The sequence below is a fragment of the Barbatula barbatula genome, assembly GCF_947034865.1.
Source record: "Barbatula barbatula genome assembly, chromosome: 12".
NCBI classification, from domain to species: Eukaryota; Metazoa; Chordata; class Actinopteri; order Cypriniformes; family Nemacheilidae; genus Barbatula; species Barbatula barbatula.
In genome coordinates, this window is record NC_136775.1 from 9,608,406 (window position 1) to 9,624,001 (window position 15,596).

General features: G+C 38.5%; 3 protein-coding genes across 4 annotated transcripts; 1 reads left to right on the top strand and 2 right to left on the bottom strand.

Annotated features, from left to right (window-relative positions):
* Positions 1–824: 824 nt before the first annotated feature.
* nes (nestin) lies at positions 825–8,203 on the bottom strand (the record flags this gene model as incomplete). The annotated part of the gene is made up of 4 exons (XM_079470291.1): positions 825–4,688; positions 5,474–5,547; positions 7,112–7,236; positions 7,391–8,203. The coding sequence occupies 4 exons, from the start codon at positions 8,201–8,203 to the stop codon at positions 1,153–1,155; spliced, it is 4,548 nt and encodes a 1,515-aa protein (XP_079326417.1). The 3' UTR covers positions 825–1,152.
* Positions 8,204–9,962: 1,759 nt separating this feature from the next.
* On the top strand, positions 9,963–12,759 carry LOC306901328 (C-type lectin domain family 12 member B-like; the record flags this gene model as incomplete). The annotated part of the gene is made up of 8 exons (XM_079469008.1): positions 9,963–10,026; positions 10,226–10,306; positions 10,386–10,487; positions 10,847–10,881; positions 10,982–11,156; positions 11,250–11,407; positions 11,936–12,033; positions 12,295–12,759. The coding sequence occupies 8 exons, from the start codon at positions 9,963–9,965 to the stop codon at positions 12,458–12,460; spliced, it is 879 nt and encodes a 292-aa protein (XP_079325134.1). The 3' UTR covers positions 12,461–12,759.
* Positions 12,113–15,372, bottom strand: gpatch4 (G patch domain containing 4). 2 transcript variants are annotated; one of them, XM_079470579.1, is made up of 8 exons: positions 15,231–15,372; positions 14,997–15,097; positions 14,776–14,849; positions 14,600–14,692; positions 14,397–14,507; positions 14,133–14,251; positions 13,929–13,979; positions 12,113–13,749 (listed from the first exon to the last, which is right to left on the bottom strand). In XM_079470579.1, exons 2-8 carry the CDS (start codon positions 15,073–15,075, stop codon positions 12,918–12,920), a joined length of 1,359 nt encoding a protein of 452 aa, XP_079326705.1. In that variant the 5' UTR covers positions 15,076–15,097; positions 15,231–15,372; the 3' UTR covers positions 12,113–12,917. The 2 variants fall into 2 exon arrangements, with proteins under 2 accessions (XP_079326705.1, XP_079326706.1); XM_079470580.1 differs by having other exon boundaries at positions 14,997–15,100; positions 15,231–15,308.
* Between the last annotated feature and the right edge of the window lie 224 nt (positions 15,373–15,596).

The following is a 15,596-nucleotide window of genomic DNA, read 5'->3' on the forward strand; positions in this document are numbered from 1 at the left end:
GAAGGTTTGGAACCCTTTAAGAATAAAACCTGTGACGCATGACTTATATTTCATCTATCGTTCACATACTTGGTTCCACATTCCTATTTTTTTTTTGTTTGGTCATAGTGTGGATGTGTTCATCCAATATAGCTGCGACTGTCCTCTAACAGCCCCACCAGTGACACCAGAGGAGCAGCATTCATACAGAGGGAAATGAGGAGGTGATGTCATCTATTATTTATTGTTCCTTCTCTCCTCCAGTGTGGCCTCTTTCTTTCAGATCTGTATTGTGTGGTTAAAGCTATTAATCCTGCTGGAATTCAATGATCCACTGTCATACAGAGAAATTCTGACTGTTCAACCAGAGTCCTTATGCATTGCAGACTGAAATGGTTGAAGTGATTGAAAATGATTTAAAATGGTAACGTGATACCTTGTGTCTATAAAACTATAAAATGTCTTATAACAATTGCTTTGGTAAATGATGCATTAAAATAAAACATATTATTATTGTTATTACATTTACTCTGGATATAGAAACATCAATTCATACAGATAAATAGTGTCAACCAGAGTTTTTATTTATTATAAACTAAAATGATTGAATAATCGAGACTTAAAATTATTGGAATGCAGAGTAAAAGTAATATATAATGTAAATTATGTCTTAAAATATCTACTTTGTTAAATAATACATTTACTTCTTAAAGATTATGGGCACAAGAAAAGAGAAAAATAAATGTACTCTATGTATGTATTATTATTATCATTGATTTTATTCTACTTCTCACAGCAACATCAATGCACACAGACAATTATTTTGTTTGTTTCTTTATTTTTTTAATTGATGGATGAAGATCTACAGGAAGCTGGTCTTTTGATCTCATAAAAAACCCATGTACATTTTCCTAGTAAAGCACTATTGGCACAACTGTTTGATAAAAAGTGAAAAGAAATGATATCACACAATGATACACACTGCACTCTTCCTCTTTTCTTCATTTTCCTGGTTATGTAATCGTGCTTTTCGTTTACTTGTGTTTAACATCGCTGCGTTCTTTAACCACAAACTTCTATTGTGGCTCAATAATATACAGCTTTTTTTTTATTTAACATTACTTTAGATTTTAGGTTCAGTTTTAAATAGTTGTTGGACAGAGCAATCAATTGTTACTCATCACCAGAGGACCAGGAATCTCCATCATCGACAGACTCATCTGACAGGATCATCTCTGCTTGCCTTGATTCTTCTTTTCTATCCTTTAGCTTCTCATCCTGTGACTGGATCTTCCTCTCTTCTTTAAAGTTTTCGTTAGCTGTTTGCATGACCCCCACATCTCCACACTCTTCAAAGGCCACGTCCTGGTTTACGCGAATAGGATCATGCGAGTGTTCAGTCATGGCTGGGTCATACGTAGCTGCCATCTCCATTTTTCCTGCACTCCATAAATCTTCCTTCAAGCTAGCGCTAAAAAAACTGTGAATCTCACTTTTCTTTTCTGTTGACAGGAATACCTCCTCTTTTTTGTATTCTTTTGTGGAAAAGCTCTCCTTTGCATATTTAAGATGGGCATCAAAATCTCCAAAGATGTTTTCGGGCACACCTGGCATTCGGTTTGGACTATCCAAGTTCTCATGCTCCGAGGAATCTTTTTGGTCTTCAGTGCTCTTCTCTGTAAAGTCTTTATTGAGTAGTTCTTCAGACTCGACTTTGCAGTCTCCATCATTATTGAACTGTTCATTGGCACTTGCTGAAAAGGTTGAATTCTGGAAGAACTGACTGGTGTTTGGAGACTCATCCTCTGAACTATTGTACCCCTCCTGGTCAGAGTTGAGCATTTGGCTGTCTGGCTGAATATTTATCTCACTCTCCATAGAGGGAATGTCCATGAAATTTACGTTGGTGTGGATGGAAATGTTCTGGACCTCTTCTTGAAAGGTTTGCTCTTCGATTGTAGTGCTGTTTTGGAAGATGGCTGATGAAACTTCATGAGAATTCCGAAGTTGTATTTCCTGCGATGTATCAGGGAATGGTGCATCTGCGAATGAGGGTGGATTAACAAATTTTAAGATGGCACTTTCTTGATTCTCAGATGAATCGACAATTTCCTCATGTTCGGTGTGATAAAGTTGTGGATTCTCCTCTTCCTCATTAACATTGAGAAAATGTTCCTCATCTTTGATGTCATCATTTGCTTTCAGACTTTCTCTCTCCACCACCATATCTTCATGGTCTCCATGTTCACTGTGTAGAATCATCTGCTCTCTTTCATCATCTAATTCTTCTTCTTTCTGAACGATCTCTTCTGCTATCATATCTCCTATGACATCAATGTCAGGTTCTTCAGAAAGATCCTCCATGGTGTTGAAGCGTTTGGAGGCACTCTGACCCCACCGACCTCCATCCATTCTTTCCTTCTCATCCTCACCGTCACTGATCTCACCGACACCAAACTGTGACGCTTGTGGGTTCATGTCTGTTTCCTCATCGCTTTTATAATGAATCAAGGGGCGGGTGTCTGCTAATGTGTTCTCTTGACTGTAACTGTCACACTCTCCGTGATCAGTTCTGCATGAGGCCGATACGTTTGGGGAGTCATCTTCATCATCTTGGTCGTCTTCTCTTTCGCCTTCCTCAGGCAAAGGATGATCTTCATTTGAGGTGTGATAAAAGGTTTCAGTTGGTGGTACAAGTTCTTCTGAACTCACCTCATGATGGAGGTTAATGGGAGAATGAATGGTTTGTCTTTCTTTTTGAAGAAGACTTTCATCAACGTATTTTTTGAGCACTTCTACCTCTTCGTTTTTTGTTTCACTCACGCTCTCATCCTCTGCTTCATTCTTTTCTTGTATGCCGTTGTCAAACCCTGTTTCACCCTGTTTCTCAGCTTCAGTGCTCATCACATTCATCTCATTTTGTTCTTCAACCTTAGCTTCAGTGCTCATCACTTTCATCTCATTTTGTTCCTCAGCATCAGGGATCATTACATTCATCTCATTTTGTTCCTCAACCTCAGCATCCGGGGTCATCACTTTCATCTCATTTTGTTCCTCAGCATGATGGATCATCACATTCTTCTCATTTTGTTCCCCGACCTCAGTGTCAGTGCTCATCACTTTCATCTCAGTTTGTTCCTCAGCATCAACGATCATTACATTCATCTTATTTTGTTCCTCAACCTCAGCATCTGGGGTCATCACTTTTATCTGATTTTGTTCCTCAGCATCAGGGATCATCACATTCATCTCATTTTGTTCCTCAACCTCAGCATGAGGGATCATCACATTCATCTCATTTTGTTCCCCGACCTCAGCATCTGGGGTCATCACTTTCATCTCATTTTGTTCCTCAGCATGAGGGATCATCACATTCATCTCATTTTGTTCCCCGACCTCAGAAATCATCACATTCATCTCATTTTTTTCCTCAACCTCAGCATCTGGGGTCATCACTTTCATCTCATTTTGTTCCTCAGCATGAGGGATCATCACATTCATCTCATTTTGTTCCCCGACCTCAGAAATCATCACATTCATCTCATTTTTTTCCTCAACCTCAGCATCTGGGGTCATCACTTTCATCTCATTTTGTTCCTCAGCATGAGGGATCATCACATTCATCTCATTTTGTTCCCCGACCTCAGGAATCATCACATTCATCTCATGTTGTTCCTCAACCTCGGCATCTGGGGTCTTCTCTTTCATCTCATTTTGTTCCTCAGCATGAGGGATCATCACATTAATCTCATTTTGTTCCTCAAGCTCAGCATCTGGGATCATCACTTTCATCTCATTTTGTTCCTCTTTGTCTTCCTGTCTGTCCCACTCAATGATCGAATCCATTGCTGCTTCTATTTCACTGTTCATTAGCTCTGCAATGTCCTCACTAATATTGCTCACATTGTCCTGTTCATCTACCCTCATTAGATCTTCATCCACTGAGTATAAAGATCCATTCTCTTGCATTGAAGAAGCCAGTATATTTGGGTTTTCATTGACTTGACTTAATGAATTATCACTTTCTGCAACTCCAGACCCAATCATGTGACTTTCACTAATAATCTCTGATTTGACATCCATCTCAGAGGCGTCCTCTTTTTCATCCTTTGCTGGCATTTTATTTTCTTCCCAGGCCACCGTGGGTGCGTGTGAGATACGAGCCATCTCCACAGACACCTCGGTTTCTTCATCTTTACCTTCTTCTGAAACCCTTGCAGGCTCTGTGAAAGGAACAGACCAGCTCTCTCTTTCAGGAGTCTGGGAGAGGCAGCTTGGATTGACACTCATCAATACGGATTCTGTGGTTTTAGATTCAATAATTTGAGCCATCTGAGTCTGAGGGTGTTTTGCCTCGCTCTCTTTCTGAACCTCAATGTCTTCTGGTTTGGGTGCTGGTTTTGCTGTGACACTGTCTGGCACTGTTTGGGAAGGAGTTGCTGTGAGGGCATTGTCTTGAAGGTCATTCTCGGACCGCAAATGATATGCAGAGTCTTCTACAGCTTTGTCTTTCTTGTCTGTTATTGGCATTCTGGTTGGTGTTTTTTGTGGAGTCCCTTGAGTCGGGGGCCATGTCGGAGCTGCATTGGTCAGCAGATTGCTCGATGAGGTGATTGATCTGTGACTTGTAGACACAATACTGCTGAAATGGCTGGAAGCAGCAGTGGTCTTTGAGGCTGGGTGGGTCCCGGTGGGCTTTGAGAGTGCACCTGAAACAAAAAAACATGGAGATGGGGAGACAGGCTTTATCACACACAAAGGAAAAGACTTGCTTGATCAACCTACCTTTAACTATCTATTTTACCATTGACAAATAATATTGAAAAGTTTTAAGTTTCTTAAATGGGTAATCCAATATAAATTGTTTAAATAAAAAAATAAGGAATAATCCAAAAATTATAATTTCTTAGAATAGCTCCACTAAGGAATTTATAAAAATTCCCTGTACAAAATAAACATTTTTCATCCTACTGCCATCCATAAAATGTGTATACTGATGGAGCTATGATGTGACTGACTCTAAAAGATAAGACCACAGGCTGAAGTGATGTATGGAGGAGATACTACGAAATAAACATGGACACAGACCCTTGATATGCCTCCCGGGGGAGTTATCACAATACATGCTTTTCCTGAACTGTGAGTCTGACGTAATGGAGATGTATTGATCTTCATTAAGCTGCATTACTGGAAAGTGCAGCCATCTGCTACGGTGACTTAAGGGACTAGCACAGGAAGCTACTGTATCTTTACAGGCTTAGACAGATACCTACAATGCACAATGTGCATCTATACATTTACTAACAATCCCCAGAAGTGTGAAAAAGAGGATCTATGTTCAAATGGCATAAACAATATGAATTTGAAAATATGATCACATTAGCAAACATTTTGTGGAAATATGTCAAGAATTGACTACTACCAACAATGTATTGGAAAGCAGTTGATGTTTAACATAAAAAAGAAAGTATTTTGATGTGCCTTGTTATTTTACCTAAAAGAACAGTAGAGTTAGTCTTGTTTGTTGCTGATCTGTTGCTTCTCATGCCCTCACTGTCCAGCAGGGCTCTGGAATAAAACAACAGAACAGCTGTTAGTGTTACAGTGCATTCTCGAACATGAGGGTTGGGCTGATGAAGCTGAGTACCAGTAATGTGCCTTCTTCAGTTGTTATGCAAATGATATGTCAGATTTGTCATTGTTAGGCCATCTGCAGCATTCAGCCTGGAGTCAAATACTCTTACACACCGCATTCAAGAACTGCAAGAGTTGGACTTCTCACAACCACACATACACATGTTGGGTTTCCATGTTTTATGCGGACTTGGCATAGATATAATGATTTCCTTAGACAAAATGAACTGTATATTCTGTATATTCTATAGCCTCTTGCCCTCACCCTACCCCTAACCACACACTAACCTTTCTTGCATTTTCAAATAAACATTTAGTTTGATTTATAAGCTACAAAAGCATGTCCCCACAAGGTAAAAAATGACAGGTATTACTATCTTTGGTGGGACGTTTGTTACACACACTATAGGGTTTACCAGGAAAACACGCAAAAACACACTATGATGTACACAGGTATCCAGCCCAAAACGTTTTTCAAGCATGTAAACTAAAGCATCGGTAAATCGTTTTTGTTTAAATCACAACGTCATACATCTATATTTAACAGTGTTTGTTCTCAGTTTATTCAAGTTGTGAACAACACACAACAAACAGTAAAAAAAAAGTTGAATACATTTTTGAGTACTAATATCTATTTAAAACTCAACCACATTCTCCATAAGCATTTGTGAATGTATTTGTGTATGTTTTGTGTATAAAAAACTGTAAAATGTTCAAGAGTATCATTGTTTAAAGGCCTGTTCTTAACAGCAATGAAATGCTATGGATCTGAATGTTTTAAAGGGCTTCACCCCATAAATTCTGTCATCATCTACTCACCTTCGAGTTGTTCCAAATCTGCATAAATGTACTTGTTCTGATGAACACAGAGAAATATATTTGGAAGAATGCTTATAACCAAACAGATCTTTCCCCGTTGGCTACTAGGAAATAAATACAATGGTAGTAAAAAGTACTGCAGAACTGTTTGCTTTCCTACATTCTAAAAAATATCTTCTTTTGTTTTTAAAAGAACAAAAAATATATAAAGTAATAATTTTCCTACTATGGTAGTCAATGGGGGCAAGATCTGTTTGGTTCCAAGCGTACTTCCTAATATATTTCTCTGTGTTCATCAGATCAAGGAAATTTAAACCGATTTGGAACAACTCAAAGGTGAGTAAATGATGACAGAATTTTCCTTTTTGGGTGAAGAATCCCTTTAAGTGAATGAATTACCCACCCCCACTATTTCACTGCCTCAGCAGATGGATCGGGGTCAGTGTCTGGTGGCAAATGGAGAGGGTCTATTCTGATTAACTGATCTAAGTTAGCCCTCTCAGGGTGGCTGAAAGGCTTTTAGTGTCACTGATGCATAATGATATTAGTTGTGCCTTCCAAAACAACAAATGTTGCAGTCTAATATCATTAGCGGAGGAGCCACAGAACAAACAACCTGGTCCTGGTCAATGTAAAATAGTGCGTTTGATCTAATGTTACTGAAGAGATTAACAGATACCTGTACGTGGCCACTTCCAGTCCAAGGGACATCTTCACCTGCAGCAGGTTCTGTCTGTCCATCATCAGGCTGTCTATCTCCTGCCCCAGAGTGTCCTTCTCCACCTCCAGAGTATCTACTTTAGCCTGCACAGATGTGTGAGACATGCTTTCTTATGAGCTCAGATTCTGATTTCTTTTGAGATTGTTTGCTACAAACTGTTATATCACATATTATAACTCTGTTAATAAACAATCACCATTTAAATCTAGAAATTTGAAGAGCTTGTTTCGTTCTTACCTGAAGATGTTGAAGGTCCTGTCTGTGTTCTTCCCTCTGTTGCACCATGTGCTTCTCCAGCTTCTCTCTCTTCATCTGCGTGCTCTCCAGCTCCTTAGCTACGTATTGAAGCTGATGCTGGTTTTCTCTTTTCTCTTGATCAATCTTTGCCATTTTGCTCTTGGCCTGATTCAGACTTTCCTCCAGGTGTCCAACCTGTCTCTGATAGTTGCTGGTTGCCTCCTTCCAGACCTCAGCTGCTCTGTGGCTATACTCCTGTCCTATGTCTGGTATATTAGTAGTTTGAAGGGTCTGAGGAACCATTAGGACTTGCTTTGTCTGTTTCAGAGAGACCTGCAAAGTTTCCATGTTCTCCTGGTGGACTTGCATCTCTAGCATGAGGTCTTTCTCCAGTTGGGCGACCTTCTCCCGGAGCCAAATCTGAGCACGGCGCTCCTCCTCGAGCTCCTTTCTGCTGTCAGCAAGTCTTCTCTGCGCCTCAGCCTGGGCCATTTTCTCTTTCTGCCTCTGAACGCTCACCATTTCAATATCTTCTATCAGGTTCTCCACCTCCATCTCCACATAATCTTTCTCTCTCCATGCTTTTTCCTTTATTTTCCTGGTTTGGTTGAGCACCTCCTCCTGAGGTTTGCGTCGGCCTGGTGGGTCTCTGTTCTTCTTGATTGTGTGGATCTCTTCTCGCAGTAGCTTGTTCTCCTCCTCCAGGAGCTTCACGCGGCCCAGGTATGTCTCCAGACGCTGGTTAAGCTCCAGCATCTGATACTTTTCCTCTTGAAATAAAGTGATGGGCTGTCTGACGGCCAAAAGCTCCATTGTGGTGTAAATTGTTATGTAAGGCACACTAGACCTGTGCACAGAGAGGCTGTGGGTCTTCGCACTGGTCTCTGTGGCTGCAAAGTGATTATAATGGATGGCTTGAGGGTGAGGTCTGGACCACACTCCCAGTGCCCAGTGGCTGAATGGGCTGGTGAAAGAAAGACACTCCTTTCATAGACAATGACAAGGGGGAGGGCGAAGGAGTGAAGAAGGAGGGGTGGACGGACAGAGTGGGAATGCAGTGATGTAATTTGGAAAGTTAACTCTGCAACTGCTGGATCACATTTAAAATGTGAGAGTTTGAGGTAATGAAGATAAACAACTATACAAGTGTGATAAAATACATGTTGCTTGTTAAACGGTGAAAAGAAATATATTTCTGTTGCTGGTAATCCATTTTTGTAATTTTCTGTCTCTTTTGCTCCCTCTTGTGGCACGTTGCTCACACAACATAAAGCCAAAAGCAGTTTTCAAATCCTAGAATTTGCATATTAAGAAATGTTTTATTTTAATAAGTTTTAAAAACAAAACTGAGAACAGTTAGTAAAATGCAAGCTGAATTCAATTCCGATTATTTGCAAATGTTTGAAAGTTTCAAAAATTTTTTCTTCAGAAAATTACAAAAACAAGACAGATGTTTGATTATAAACAAGTTGTATGAAGCATTAGCAACCAACATTAAGTAAAATCTGGTTTATTCTCACTGAAAGTATCTGTCCTTTACATAATGAGGGGTAAAACAAGTTTTGATGTTAGTTTATAGTCTACATATATTTATTGGTAATAACTTTAAGCAAATTTATATGAATTTAACCAGTGTTCTACAGGATCCATTTTTCTCAGTTAAAGCTGCCTTAAAAGTCCAGTGTGTAATTTTGACTAATGTAATTGACTATGATATACACAACTATGTCTTTAGATGTGTATAAAGACCTTAGAATGAGCTTTTTCTATCTACATAGGCTACACCGTGAGTCCCCTTTCTAGTAGTCTATTCCTACGGACAAACTGCTCTACTAAATACGTTATATTATTCAAGACCAAAAAGGCAAAAGCAAAAAGAGTCCAATGTCCTTTATTCAAATATTAGATATTCATAAAAAATATACGTATTAATTGCATTTTTTAATAACAATGCTTTCCAAACTGGTGGAGTAGGCTAGTCCTTAATCTCCTAAAGAAAATGAGTGTAATTCGGCTTGGATCCTGACAATTTTCTTTTGAATGTTATTGTCAGCTGCTCGAAAGGGTGTGGGGAGGGGTGGAGTGAGCCGTTGGTTGCAATTAACAACCTCATCGCTAGATGCTGCTATAGTGCTGTACACCAATTTGTTCATTTACACAAACATTATTTGGATTTAAATTTTTTATTTTAATTTATGATTAAAAATGAACAATAAATTAATAAAGGTAGCTTTTGTATTTGTGACATGCCTGGTCCCTTATCTCTGGAGTTACAGAACTTCCTCTGACAAAGGACAAACACTAACCACAAAAAGACAATGCAACAACATGTGTGTCATATATAGGTCAGGACTCAATTCAAGCGCAACACACATGCACTTTAGCATTGTATCACCTTCCTCTTTCACTGTTAATTACAGAAACAAAGTGACTGTGTTCTGTAAAATTAAAGACCTCCTCTGCCTTGTGTCCAATTTCTGTTATTTCCAAATTGTGAACAAAGACTTCTCTAAATACTGCCTGTTTTAAACATCCTTCTGCACTTCTCAACACTCTGACTTTTGCTGATAGAATGGAAGGTGATGTGTGTTATTCAACAGTCATCTTTAAAGCTTTTGAGAATGACAAATCTAAAGGTACGTTCAGATGTCTTTATTTCCCTAATGGTAAAGAAAATCAAGCCTGAATCAAGTTTTACACAACCGTAATAACCAGTAACCACAACTTTTTAAATCTGTTGTGTCACAAAAGATTGAGATCAGGTTTCCTTTTTGTATGTTTTGTGATTAAATGAATGTTTGTTTGCCTGTCGTGTGTCTGGTTTGTGCTGGACAGCAGAGCTACAGTCAGATGGCTCTGTACCGTATGCAGAGGTAAAAAGACTAGAAACGACAGAGATTCAACCCAAGTCCTCAGGTTAGAACTAATTTAGTTGCTCTACATGTTTGTATTAGAATCATAAATTTTTTTTTATAATAGACTTATCCTTCTTCAGAAGTGACCACCTCGACCTCTCCATCATACAGGCGAGCTACAGTGTGTTTGGGTGTGCTCTGTATTCTTCTAATCTTGGCTTTAATCGCAGTCGGCATCCTCAGTAAGGACATTTCTAAAGTTTGGTTCCAAGTTACATGAACTTGGTTTATCAAAAATCTGTTTAATGTGTATTGCATTAGATTTCATAGTATCTACTGTGGGGAATGGGGACATCCAGAAACAGCATTGATTATTTTCAACAACCCAGACATTAAACATGAACAGTAAAATGTTATTGTGGACAATTTCCTGTAAGAAGACAGTTGCATAATTTTAGTTAAGGTCAAAACGGTCCAGTTGTGTGATTTACTGATGCTGCAAAGACTATGACTGGTGTTTTCAAATAGCTATTAAATAACATCACTACATGGTAGGCAGACTAATATACCCCAGGTAAGCTCTCTTAATTTTTCATTGCAGACTACAGTCAAATGACAGATAACAAAAAAAGTCTGGTAAGAGCTCAACACACTCAGAAATATCCTCATGTCTACTAGACAATAAAAACCTGAGAGCTCAGAGCATCACTTAACCGCTGGAAACCACTTTACTCAGACCCTGTACACTGAAGAGAGAACAGTCAACCAGCAATTACTGACACACAAGGAGCTACTGGAGAGCGAGATAAAAGGGCTTACGACACAGAATGAAGAGCTTAACAGTACCCTGAACTTCATATTGAAACAAAGTACCCTTTCCATAGAGGACTACTGTCAATCCACAGAGAATGGTAAGACTACTGATGGATCAGTTCATTTTCCCTTATGACTGATCTCTAAGTTAAGAATGTTCTTTTTAGTAAACTTAAGTAATCTCCCTGCAGGGGTCCAGTGTAAACCCTGTCCTAAAAACTGGATTCAGAATGGCCCTAGCTGTTACTATTTCTATGATGGAACTTTCTGGACAACATGGAAAAACAGTCAAGAGTCCTGCGAGACGTATGGAGCTAATCTGGCCATAATATACAATGTGAAGGAACAGGTCAGTATTTAAAGGAATAGTTCACCCAAATATAAAACTCTAGAAAGATATTTGGAAGAATGCTTGACTACCATAATTGGTACCTTTTACATTGTTCTTTTCCTGAGAACTGTTTGTTTTCCTACATTCCTAAAAAATATATAGCCTAAAGAAATGTTTCCTACTGTGGTATTCAATGGGGTACAAGAACTGTTTGGTTTTGAGCATTCTTCCAAATAGTTTTCTCTGTGTTCATCAGAACAAATAAATGTATACAGATTAAGAACAACTCGAGGGTGAATAAATGACAGAATTTTTGGTTGAAATGTTCTTTTAAGAAAATCAGTGAGATACGAAACATAAGAATGTTTTTATAATGAGAAAAGGAGAATTTAAGATCTATAACAAACACAGGTCAACTAGGACCCCATGAAGTTAACTGTCAATTTAAACTTTTTAAAGTCTCAAATGTTTGGGAATTGTAAATCTTGTCAAAAGGAAACATGATCCAAAGTCCTATGATTATACGTTTTTGTTATACAACTTCAGGGATTTGTCAATAAGCATGTTAAATTCTATTATGACAAACATCATGGGTACTGGATCAGACATCACGTTTGGACCGATGAAGCAAAGCTTAAGGAAGGGTAAGACTAAAACAAAATACTTCTACTAAAGAGCCAACACACACAATTTTTTAAATGATTGATAACAATTATTATTAGTCGTGTATTTTTATTATTATTTGTATATCATTATTTTATAGCAATACTTTAAGGCAGCATTTCAAAAAAACCTGTTTTGTAATGATGTACTATGAAAGCAACATAATTTAGACCACAGTTACTACATACACACGGCAGGTCAGTTATCTAATGAGCCTTAAAAAGTGAATATTGTCATTTTAGATTCTGGATTAACAGACCCACAGACACAACCCTTACATGTGTTCTCTCAATGAGCAGCAACATCTCAGAGAAAAGCTGGAACCCTGCGAGTTGTGAGATGTTAAACAAGTGGATCTGCAAAATGAACAGTTTAACATGGCCACAATTCCTCACAATTTCAACATGAATAAACCACTAAGTGTCACAACATTACAGTTTGGCACTGTTGAAGAAATAACCCGACATCTCAGTGTGGGACATGAAGATGAAGTTTAGTTAGGACATTAAATAAAGCGTCCAGGGTAGTCAAAAATGCTACATTTCATAAAGCGAGAAAATAACCTGTTCAGCAACAGGCTGCTCCATTAAGTTCTTAATATTTAGTTAATATATCATTGTGATGTGTAAAACTTTGTAAATGTACTTGAACATGTTACAAAATACTTATTCAACCAATAAAAAACATACCCTAAACAATTTAAGGACACATGAATTCATTGTCATTTGTAAGGAATAAGCTTAAAAGATCAACCATTCGTCAGAATAAATAATGTTGCATTAGACAAACTTCTGATCGCATCTAGTTTAATACTAAACAATCATTCAAAAGTTTTAGCTCTCCAGTGTCTTCTCACTGACTACCATCAACTTTTGGCCTTTATTTCCTTTTTCTTTGGCACGGAGTCCTCAAATGTCACTTTTTCTTCCACCTCCGCCTCCTCAACTTTCTTTTTCCTATTCTTCTTTCTCTTTTTCTCTTGTCCACCCGTTTCCATGTCCATATACCGCTCTTCTGTGTTAGTGTCCTCTGTTATCATCATCACAGAGGAGTTTGTCGATGAAGATGCATCATAGTGCTCCATGGAGGATTTCTTTTTTCTCTTTTGCTTTGAGACTTTGTCAGATGTTTCTTGAAGCTTCTGCGGTTGATTTTCTGTGGAATGCTCACTGATCCCATCTGCCACCAATCGCTTCTTTTTCTCCTTCTTGGGGATGTCTTTCATTGTTGAAAGGCATACAGCGGTTTCATTTGATTCTTGATGTGGTTCTTCTGATGTGTGTGAGGCCAAGCTGCAATCCCCATTAAAACTCTCTACAGGTGTGGTTTTGTCTTCCCGATTTCTCTTTTTCTTTTTCCTATGCTCAGCATCAGTCATTGAATCATCGATCACAAAAGCATTAGTGTCCTTATTCTTTTCCATGTCCTCGACATTACTACCATTTATTTCTATTGTTGTTTTACCATCACAGATTTCATTCTCAGAGTGCTCCTTTCTTTTCTTTTTCTTGCGTTTTGTTTTCTCATCAGCATCTGGATTGTCCTCGTGGATCAGGCTGATGACATCATTACAAACTTGGCTGCTTTTACATGTTCCTGTAGGCTGGTTCTTTTTACCGTACTTGTTCATGAACTCTTGCTCCTGTTGCTGCAGACGGGCCAGTTTGGCACTCATAGTAAGACCATGTCTGGCTCCCCTGTTAATATACAAAAGGAAATTCGTTTAAGAGGAGCAAAAAATTTGTTAAATAGTTAAACCATGGCTCATTTTCATGAGGGGCAAATGAAGCATTGCTATTACTACTTTACATCCATCACCATGAAAAATATTGTGCTGTGAGGATTGTGATGTAAACTTTAAGAGATCATTGTTTACTTGTGCGCAGTTCGTCCTCCACAAGCTTTGATCAAGTCTGCATCTGATAACCTGGAATGAGGAAGACAACTAGTATTATTATTTAAATAAAAAAACTTCTACTGCCTTTGCATATCATACACTGAAATAATTAAAAGTGCATCTTTATTGCACAAAAAATGTATTCATGATTTTAAGGAAATTTGGGATGTTGGCAGCTCATACTTGGTAGTGCTGGAGAGGTCCAGTTTTTGGTCCTCATCTTCAGAATTACTGCTGCTGCTGCTATCATCTGAATCAGAGGTATTTTCTGTGTGCTCCTGACCCGAGAGCAGAGTTGCTGACTAAGAGAAGAGAATGAACTCTTTAACACAACAGCGCAGGTGCCATAACAAATCTAGACATCAACAACAATCTAAAAGCTAATATGTTACTATGGACAAAAACTGAAGAACCTGTTATTTTTGTTTTCATTTGTTAATTTTGTACCTTGACAAAAGAGCCATACAGCATGGATTTGGCTTGCTGAGCTTTGCGTGGCTTCTTGTTGGAGATCAAACCATTACTGCTGTCGTCTCCCGCCTTCACCATCACACCATCCTAAACCCAAATTACACAAGACAACTTTAGTCAGAACCCATGGCTGTAAATGTCATTGATCAAGACAGTCAAAACATGTATGGCAGCCTTACCTGTCCTGTTTCCACAACCAGGCTAGAGGAGGCCTTGTTAAAAACATGATCCCACCAGTGGAAAGTGAACTGCTCTCCTTCTCTATGGCCCATCTGAGGACACGTATCATAATGTGAATATGAATGCTTTAACTGCATTTTACCTCCTAACGTTATAGCTCAAAACGTCCACTCACCCCTCCCTTATCACGTTTAATTTTGACTTTAATAGCCTCCGAGATGCCATTCTCTCTCCTGCCCAGACCTTTACCTTTAATACAACAGTACAAACACACGTGTTAGACGTAATGTAACTTGAGAATAAAATGTACTTAATTAAATAGTTGTTTGACTGACTAAGGTAAATTGTGACACGACAGACAGAGTTTGTGATGATGTGTATAATCTAAATATGAACCTTTTTCCCATCCGTGCCGCAGAAGTTGCTGCTCCGCGAACTTGAGTCCGGTTGCTTTTTTGGGGGTTTTCTCTGCCATGAGAGAAAGGCTTCTAAAGAATCTACTGAAGGCATAAAACTCGGATTAAATGATTTTAAAAAATTGGATTAAAATAGAATATATACCCAGAGTTCTGTCACGGGTTACTTCAGAGCAATCTGTCAAGTTTTGCAAGCAAAACGCCAGATTCTTACCGGACTGAAACAGGGGAAATTGCGATCAGTGTTGCCACGCGTTCAGCACATGAGCAGACATGACACCAGCCGGCATTTGACTACGGAAGGCGAAAGGGGACAACGTCTCTATTAAAAAACGCGTTTAACAATATGTGTAGTCGTGGACAAATTGATGCCTTTGTTTTTAATCAAATATATTGTTGAAGATGTGTTTATAAGACTGTTTGCATGTCGTGGAGTTTATGCATTTGCTTGTTATTACAATAAAATTCATTACTTATTTCTCTGTAGTTAGATTTCCTGCTAAATTAAATGATTACTTAATTTTAAACATTAAAAACAAATATTCTACAAATATGCCATCCTTGAATTTACAAGATTACA

What these genes read in the sequence shown, in the direction of transcription:
- gpatch4 (XM_079470579.1), bottom strand. Translation starts at nt 15,075, where the DNA reads ATGGCAGAGAAAACCCCCAAAAAAGCAACCGGACTCAAGTTCGCGGAG. An exon ending in TGTATGGCTCTTTTGTCAAG is followed by an intron (nt 14,252 to 14,396) that starts GTACAAAATTAA and finishes CTCTTCTCTTAG; the next exon opens with TCAGCAACTCTGCTCTCGGG. An exon ending in GACCTCTCCAGCACTACCAA is followed by an intron (nt 13,980 to 14,132) that starts GTATGAGCTGCC and finishes TCCTCATTCCAG; the next exon opens with GTTATCAGATGCAGACTTGA.